This window comes from Corticium candelabrum, chromosome 8 (assembly GCF_963422355.1).
Source record: "Corticium candelabrum chromosome 8, ooCorCand1.1, whole genome shotgun sequence".
Lineage (NCBI taxonomy): Eukaryota > Metazoa > Porifera > Homoscleromorpha > Homosclerophorida > Plakinidae > Corticium > Corticium candelabrum.
The window spans coordinates 5,842,367-5,851,186 of NC_085092.1; the positions used below are offsets into that span (position 1 = coordinate 5,842,367).

The 8,820-nt window shown below is 43.7% G+C and overlaps 2 protein-coding genes across 2 annotated transcripts; one reads left to right on the forward strand and one right to left on the reverse strand.

Annotated features, from left to right (window-relative positions):
- Nucleotides 1-495: 495 nt before the first annotated feature.
- Nucleotides 496-4,196, reverse strand: LOC134183167 (prothymosin alpha-A-like). The gene is made up of 6 exons (XM_062650646.1): nt 4,055-4,196; nt 3,619-3,795; nt 3,063-3,201; nt 2,758-2,810; nt 2,655-2,702; nt 496-793 (listed from the first exon to the last, which is right to left on the reverse strand). Exons 1-6 carry the CDS (start codon nt 4,059-4,061, stop codon nt 783-785), a joined length of 435 nt encoding a protein of 144 aa, XP_062506630.1. The 5' UTR covers nt 4,062-4,196; the 3' UTR covers nt 496-782.
- Nucleotides 4,197-4,260: 64 nt separating this feature from the next.
- On the forward strand, nt 4,261-7,541 carry LOC134183166 (zinc finger protein hangover-like). Its single transcript, XM_062650645.1, has 2 exons — nt 4,261-4,597; nt 4,657-7,541. Exon 2 carries the CDS (start codon nt 4,701-4,703, stop codon nt 7,308-7,310), a length of 2,610 nt encoding a protein of 869 aa, XP_062506629.1. The 5' UTR covers nt 4,261-4,597; nt 4,657-4,700; the 3' UTR covers nt 7,311-7,541.
- Nucleotides 7,542-8,820: the final 1,279 nt, after the last annotated feature.

Sequence of the window (8,820 nt, forward strand, 5' to 3'; positions counted from 1 at the left end):
CATAATTATTAATTTATTAGTAATTATTAATTTATTAATTATCAATAAATTAATTAACAAACACTAATAAATTACTTCATGTATTTCACTTACTTTCAAGCAGTTGTGTTGATAACTAATTAATTAAATTATTAATTAACAAATAATTAATAAATTAATAATTTCTAATAAATTAATTAATAAATTATTTTATGTATTTTACTTACTGTCAAGCAGTTGTGTTAGTAACTAATTAATTATTAACACATAATTATTAATTTATTAGTATTTATTAATTTAATAATTTTTTGTTAATCAATAGTCTGTTAATTAATTTATTAGTAATTATTAATTTATTAATTACCAATAAATTAATTAACGAAAACTAATAAATTATTTCATGTATTTCACTTACCTTCAAGCAGTTGTGTTGATAACTAATTAATTAAATTATTAATTAACAAATAATTAATAAATTAAATTTGTCTTATTACATTATATTTTATCGGTTCAAAATCAATCAATCACTTCACTCTTCCATGTGCCCATAAACACAAACAAATAAAACAAAAAACAAAACGCATTGTTCAATAGAGTACAGAGAGATGAGAACTCTAATTACGTTCATCACTCTAGCCGATGAAGATGCACAAACATGTGCAGCTTCATTACAAAATATATTTTCAGGGTCCGTGTAATTCCTGTATTGTACAGCGACATCAATACAAGACTAAGTAGTACCACTACAAACATGTCTATAAACCCAGCTGTTTGCTCCACTACTCGACTGCATAGTGAAGACTTCAGTCATCACCTGTTGAAGACACGATGTAATTGATTATGGGTGTTGATGCTCGTATGTGTTGTCACCCTACTGTATGTAAATTTGTCTGTCTGTGGTCCATCTGTCTGTCTATCACACCCCTAAATTCCAAAATACCAAGTACAGAGTATGTGTGACGATGTCTGTCTCTCTGTCTGTCTGTCTGTCTGTCTGTCTCCTTGTCTGTCTGTGTATCTGTCTGTATGTCTGTATATCTGTGACCGTGTCTGTCTGTCTGTCTGTCTGTCTGTCTGTGTATCTGTCTGTCTGTCTGTGTATCTGTCTGTCTGTCTGTCTGTATATCTGTATATCTGTCTGCCTGTGTATCTGTCTGTCTGTCTGTCTGTATATCTGTCCGTCTGTATATCTGTCTGTCTGTGTATCTGTATATCTGTCTGTCTGTGTATCTGTCTGTCTGTCTGTCTGTCTATCTGTCTGTCTGTGTATCTGTCTGTCTGTGTGTCTGTCTGTCCACTAGTCTGTCTTTGGTCATCTATCTGACAATCACTTGCTCTGTATATCTGTGTTCAATAGTCTGTCTATGTCTGTCTGTCTACTAGTCTGGCTGTCCACTAGTCTGTCTGTCTACTAGTCTGGCTGTCCACTAGTCTGTCTTTGGTTATCTATCTGATAATTACTCGCTCTGTCTACCTGTGTTCAACGGTCTATTTATGTCAGTCAGTCAGCCAGCCAGCCAGCCAGCCAGTCAGTGTCAGTCAGTCTGTCTGTCGATCATTTATTAGACACAAACTTCTACGTACAGAATGCTAAAAGTTAAAGGAACATTTCGGCCACATGCGCTAGTAAATTGCGCCCAGCATACACCTTTGATTGTTGGTTGCCAACAATCAAATTGAGACATTTGACGCATTTGCAGAACGTGATATGCTTACGTACGCTTTTAACTGATTAAATGATAAATTCTATCGGACGCGTTTGTAACTTTCTCGATCGGGGCTCCAACTTCTCGAATATCTACCGTAGATTGCAGTTTGAAAAGCGTGCTGTTTCGTTCAGTAGCTGAAACACTTAAGCACAACTTACTTATACTTATCAAGCGGGCAACGCTTTTCTAACGCGACACTGAAGAGGGTTTTCTCACCATCACATGTAACCTCACGTGACATCGACAGCACTCGGTGAAGCGTGGTGGACGACGAAACAGATCTGGACGGCGAAACAGATCTGGACGGCGAAACAGATCCGGACGCCAATACCGTTCGCCTCTTTATCCTTTTAGTTGTGTTCATGTGCGACAGATCACGTATGAACAACTGTTTTTACCACACACTGAAGGGGGCCCTGTCGTAAAAACTGAACTCAACTTCGCGTTGCAGTTCTTGTCGCTCCCATCAGCGCATGCAGCCATTGCGTTTTGTTGCAAATGGACGTTAGCGTGCGTCTCTGAAATGTTGCATTAACACAAATCTCCGAAATGTCTCTTTAAAGTCAGTAGAATCAGTCACAGCAAACTACAAGTTAAAACTATGCACAAATAGTAGTTCTAGATAGGATGTCTGTCTGTCCATCTGTCTGATTTCTCTCAGATAAAGGTTTCCATCACACCAATAAAATCCAAAAACAAATACAGAATACAGAGTATGTGTGTCTGTCTGTCTATCTGTCCACTAGTCTGTCTTTGGTCATCTATCTGATAATCACTCGCTCTGTCTATCTGTGTGCAACAATCAGTCTATGTCTGTCTGTCTGTCTGTCTGTCTGTCTGTCTGTCTGTCTGTCTATTTGCTGGTCAGTCTGTCTGCTTGTCTGTCTGTCTGTCTGTCTGTCTGTCTATTTGCTGGTCAGTCTGTCTGCTTGTCTGTCTGTCTGTCTGTCTGTCTGTCTGCATCACCTTTTGTATCTTCAGCTTCATCAGCTTTTGGCTTTTTCGGAGCAGGTGCTACAACAGAAAACTAGAAACAAATTTCTACGAACTCAATCCAAACATCACTCACAATCCCTCTTCTCTTCACTCTCCTTCGATTCCTTCTCTGCTGTGGTGTCTGCACTACATAACAACACACTCCACATCAAACGTCAATATCGTGACTCATTTGTATGTGCAAGCAAAGTACAAGCATTTTTAAAAATAAAGAAAGAGAGATAAACCATAACATCAGTCCACCAATAGACACCCTACATGACAGCCTCCTACTCACTCAAAATTACGACAGCTGTCCTATTAATATCAATGCATATACACTAATTATGTGATTTAGGTACAAGTGTTTACTGTTGTTGTTGAGATGTGTGAACAGACCTTGATTTTTCTTCCTCTTTCTTGTCTTTGCTCTTTCCCTCTCCTTCCTCTTCTTCCTGCTCTTCGTCGTCATCGTCATCATCATCGTCGTCGTCGTCATCATCATCGCCATCGTTCTTGAGATTTCCACCAAACAAAGCTACATCACACAAAGACACAATTACAGTGTAAGACATCAATTATCAAATCCTTGACATCCTAGGATGTTTGTCATCGGGTTACCACTCTGCATAAACAAGTATCACCCAGCATGCAAGGGTATCACAACCTCCATAATGCAACACTCCGCAATAAGCCACAATATTAACGACATTAATTAATAATTAATTAGTTTTGTAATTAATTAATTTTGGGTCATTGTTATCAACCCACTTGTTTAGAATGAGTTTATTTCCTAGCCCAAACACTTACAACTCAAAGATAAATAAAAACACAATCAAACATGTCACTCCAGTTACAAACGCAATCACAAAACAAACTCACAAAAACAAACCACGCCCACCAGACCCGCCCACTTTCTACCAGTCGACCCCGAAAACAGTTTTATCGACGTCACCTGAACCGTCGGCTCCCGAAATCGGAATTATCGATCCGCCTTCGCCCAGCATCACGCCAGATATGCCCATAGCGGCGAGATTCGGATCGTTCGACTCCGCCAGCTGTCGCAGCCGCTCGGCGGCCTCGGCCGGTAGTTTGATCTGCACTCGAACGCCCTTTTGCTGCTGCCCGTCACCTGAACACATCAGAACGTCAAAATTGCTACAAATGTCGCAGTTACAATGTGGCATTTTTGTCGCGTATCGTAGCAACTAGGCCTCATGAGCGAGTCGGCGTCGTGACAGGTTACCATGCGACGAGTTTGTGACTGAAATCGTGAGATTGACTGGCGGACCGACGCTTGCGGACGAGCGAGCGACAGGAAATCGGATTTCGATTACGTACGACGCGAAGCACGATTCGATTCGTCGCGAGCTCGTCGATTTCCCACTCACCTGACATCGCGTTTCCACGTATTAGCTACAACGTATCGAACGACGAACGAATAAAAATTCTAGCCACGCGGTCGGGTTCCCGGATAATTGACAGATCGGGTATCTGACAGATTCCGATTAGACGGACAGAAAATTGATGTCGAGAAAGTGTAGTGATTAGATAATAGAGGTATTAGACAGGGCCAAAGGTCGTTTCGAGAACGAAATCTCGGTCACTCCCACTTCATCGTCCAGAATTCGGAATGCGAATCGGATATGCGATAATCATATGTTGTCATCAAAAACGCACATCGACGCGCTACGATTCAATCCGCGTTGTTGTCCCCGTCGTTTGTGCATCGAATCTGATCGAGCGACCTATCGGATAGTCATCTCGCTGACTGTTGACAACAGCAGTGGAGTTCTGCTTCCTGCTTCTGTACACGCCTCTGAGACGCTGAGGTACGTCCCACTGCACCTGCAACGTGATCACCAGACCACGTCGTCAAAGCAGCGAAAGAATCCAGTTGCCACTCATCTGTTTCTGTCAGTTTTTTGACTCGAGTAAGGAGTCAGTGTGTTAGGAACGTTGCAGTGTGCTAGTTTCTTTTGTCTATTATTAGACACGAAACGATAGAGTGACACTACAGACTGAGGAATTGATAACATGGATGACTCTTTGTCTGCCATCGCTAAAGCAATAGACAAACACATCGACGGCAAGGCGAATAAACGGCTCGTCTTCGACGTCTTTCGCTGCGACCGACATCCGAACGATGAGACGACCTACAGAGTGCAGAATGCCATACTGTCGGCACTGCTCGCACTCGACACTGCCGAGGATGTGTTGTCGTTCAAAGGGGCGTCGTCGCTCGACTCGCCAGGCGACGACAGACTGACAGCGATGAGAAGACGGAGACAGAGGGAAGAGATGATGAGGAGACAGAGAGACAGGGAGGATGAAGAGAACGGCAGAGATGCATCTTTGTTTACTGACCGATACGTTGAGTATCCGTCAGCGAGATTTTCGTCTTCTACCGCGGCTCGTGCGTATTTTGGCTGTCGTCACCCGGTGAGCGAATTTCTGTTTGACAGAGAGTTGGACTGTGATCCACCCGGCGGAGGTGACAGACCGACGCGCAAGCGGAAACTCTCACGCCGCATGATCGAGGCGTACGAAGATACACACGGCGCAGACTCGAAACGCAACCCCGCGCGGTGCGAAACTCACCCCGACTCGTCGCATCGACGCAACAGATTCGACGATGAGGAAGACGACGAGACGTATCAACCGACTAGTAGCACTAGGAGACAGAGTTTAGGCGAGTTTACGTGTAGTTGGTGCGACGAGCAATCGAAAAGTTTCAGCACCGCTTCCGCCTTGTTCATGCACATCAAGTACAAACACCCGAAAGTGCGCCTGCCGTTGTATCAGTGCAAATTTTGTCCGGCGAATTTCAATTTTCAGTTTTGTATCGAGCGACACGTGCAGATGAAACACGCGCACGTTGAAACGGTCGGCAGCGCGTATCGAGTCACGCCGGGCACTGATGGCGGGGATTCTAAAACGGGCGCGGGAAATGGCGGGAAGTCTACGCCCAACCGGCGCGCGTCGCTGACCAAATCGAAGGAGCAACAGGATGATCCGGATTATCAAGAGGAGGAGACGGGTGATACGAAAAACGAAACTGAAACGGCAAAAATCAAAAGTTCAGGTGGTAAATGTCCCAAATGCGATAAGTCGTTTCACAGCATCAAGTATCTCGAAGAGCACATGGCAGTCATGCATTCTCTTCGTCCGCCAAAATATAAGTGCCCTGTCTGCTCAAAAGCGTTTACTTGGGTTTCCAACATGCGTCAGCATCTCCGTACGATGCATCAAGGAGCCAAGAGAAAGAGGGGAACGAGCAGCACGCCAGAGAAGAAAGCGAGCAAGGATGGCGATGAGACACCAGTTGTGCCTGGTCATGATGCCACTCCAGATTTGTCTGATCAGTCGGATGATGTAACATCGTTTGATTCAAATCAGAATCCGGCGTACAAGGCATCGATGATCGATGATGACGATCCATCTTATGATGATAAGACTGAGAGAGGAGGCTATGCATGCAAAGTATGTAGCAAAGTTTTTGGAACTTTAAGTGGCCGATGGCGTCACATGCACAATAAACACAATGCTCCCAAGATGAGACCGGTGACCAAGGACGAAGAAGTTTACTACACAACTGCTGATATGGACATCAAGAAGGGCATGATGGTCAATGGCAAAATGAAGCTCAAGAAAATGAGAAAGCGAATGGAAAGGGAGAGCGACAAGAAGGACAAGCAAATGATCAGCGATCGCTTCAATTACCGATGCACTCTTTGCGGAGAAAAATTTCCATATCCGATATCACTCTTCAATCACATGAAACACGTCCACAATAGCACGAGTGCAGGAATTGTTGGCACACCGAAGGACGGATCAAATCGAGCCAAGAAAAACCTACCCTCTGCACCCGATGGAGAAATGCCACCGCCGCTGCTACCTCATGAAGTCATCGTTGGAGACACCATCAGCAGCAATCATATTAACGAAAACGAGGAAATAGAGAAAAGTGGCAGCAACAGCGTGCTCCTTCCCACAGTTTCAGATCAAACAAAAGACTTAGAGGTTGACAAGACAAGAGATGAGATTAAGAAAGCGACAGAGTCGGACAGCATCAGTGGAAGTGACCAGAATACTAACGATATCCTGACTGATAATCCAGCCCTGCTTGACTATCAGGAAGAACAATACGAGGATGAAGACAGAGCAGACACAAAAGACTCGTTTGATTCACAGATGAACAATGAAAACGACCTTGACAAGGACGACGACGACGATGGAGACGACATTCCTGCAGACAGTGATCACATCGAGGAGTTCCCCAGCAGTGGCAGCAGCAGCACTAACCCTCTCGCAACAGATGAGACAGAATCGAGTGACTCAGACGACCTCGATCCAAACATGCCACAGTTAATGTGCAACGACGACGAAATGCAATACGACTTTGACAGTCCACCGATGCTCGACGATTCAACAACTCAAGCCATGAAAACCATTTCGGACAGCGGCGGCATAGACGAGGACATGGATGACGACTTGATGAACAACGAAAAGCAGAACAAGAGTTTAAACCCACGACGACCGATGGGAACCGGCGACAAAACATGTGGAACATGTGGCAGGAGCTACCACTGGGCGGCCGGATTGTGGAGACACCAAAAGACTACAGGACATACAGGCACTCTATAGTACATAACACTTTCACTTCACACGTTCTTATATGGAAATCCATTTGCCTGCTTATGCATGGATATTCCTTTTTCGGGGATTTCCAGTTGACTGGGATTGCCAGTACTCACGAGGTTGTTAGTCAGTTGATGTGACTAGTATGTACTACTGTACTATTGTATATTGTACTACCCTATCTGACTGACTAATGTCAGCTATCTGCATGGTTTATTAACACAATAATACGTAAGACGTTGTGTGGCACATACCACCTGTCACCATCCCATACCACAACAGTAAAAGGATTATGAGAAACAGATTCCTACATCCTGGAGTTACAACAACAAGAGGATGTAAATAAGGCAAAGGGCTTCACACCAGACCCCCAAGTCTCAAGCCAATATTTCCACTGGTTAATGTCAGGAACCAGAGATGCAACAGAACATGCATGCACAAGCATCCATTCCTACTGTTACCCGAAACCATCGCACATTGTGTGTGTGTGTGTGTATCTATAGGCCAGTATGTAGGCTGGATGTTTTATACATGCACTATTTGCATGTCATATTATGTGTTCCAGTTCTCTCTTTCCCAAGTCTTCATTCCACATCCTATCACCAGGAACTATACTAATAATGGATTCTTGGTATATCCCAATGCAATAGACAACGCATTCATTGTGTTACAGAGTGACACATGTAACAACAGGATATGATTGCTGCAGCTTGACTTCGTCTTCTGCACATACTAAGTGCTAATTAATCACTAAAGCTTTTGCCCTGTTTCTTTGTTGACACGTAAATTTAATATAATGTATGTAAGAATACAGCAACTTCACAACTGTTTGCATACATAAATTAGTGGATATCTCTAAGCAAATGCACTGTGCATGTACCTTGAGTGGCTGTGTAATCTCGTCTTTCCCTTATCCGGGGTATTGTGATGTCTTTTGTAGAAAATTGTTTTTTCTGGGAAATGCCCGAGGGCTGTTGTTTGAACAGAATCAATTCTGGGGAAAGTTGGTATTGCATTACAAACCGTCTGCCTATTGATGTCTGTGTCTGTTAGTCTATCTGCATGTGTTTGTCATCCGTTTGTTGTCTGTCTAGCTATCAGTCAGTCGGACTGTCTGTCAGTTTGTCTGTCTACCGGTTGGTCAATCAATCTGTCTGTCTATCCATTTGTCTACCCATTGATCTATCTGTCCAGTCAGTCAGTCAGTCCGTCTACCTAGTCTTGTTTGTCCATCAGTCAATCAGCTTGTCTACTTGTCTGTATGTCCCTCTGTCTGTCTTATCTCTTCTTCAGTCTGTCTGCATGTCTGTCCATCAGTCGGTCTGTCCATCTATCTGTCCATCTGTTTGTCCATCAGTCACTGCCAGTCAGTCTGTCTGTCTTATCTGTCCATCAGTCAGTCAGTCAGTCTGTTCGTCCATCAGTCAGTGTCAGTCTGCCTGTCTGTCTACTGTCTGTCTGTCTTTCCATCTGTGTCTGTCTGTCTGTCTGTCCATAAGGCTGTCTTTCTATCTGT

Excerpts from the sequence above, each read along its gene's own strand:
- LOC134183166 (XM_062650645.1), top strand. The coding sequence starts at position 4,701 with ATGGATGACTCTTTGTCTGCCATCGCTAAAGCAATAGACAAACACATC.
- LOC134183167 (XM_062650646.1), bottom strand. Across the intron at positions 2,811-3,062 it reads AAAGAGGAAGAAAAATCAAG|TGCAGACACCACAGCAGAGA; the intron begins GTCTGTTCACAC and ends GTTGTTATGTAG. Across the intron at positions 2,703-2,757 it reads GAGTGAAGAGAAGAGGGATT|CACCTGCTCCGAAAAAGCCA; the intron begins GTGAGTGATGTT and ends TTTCTGTTGTAG.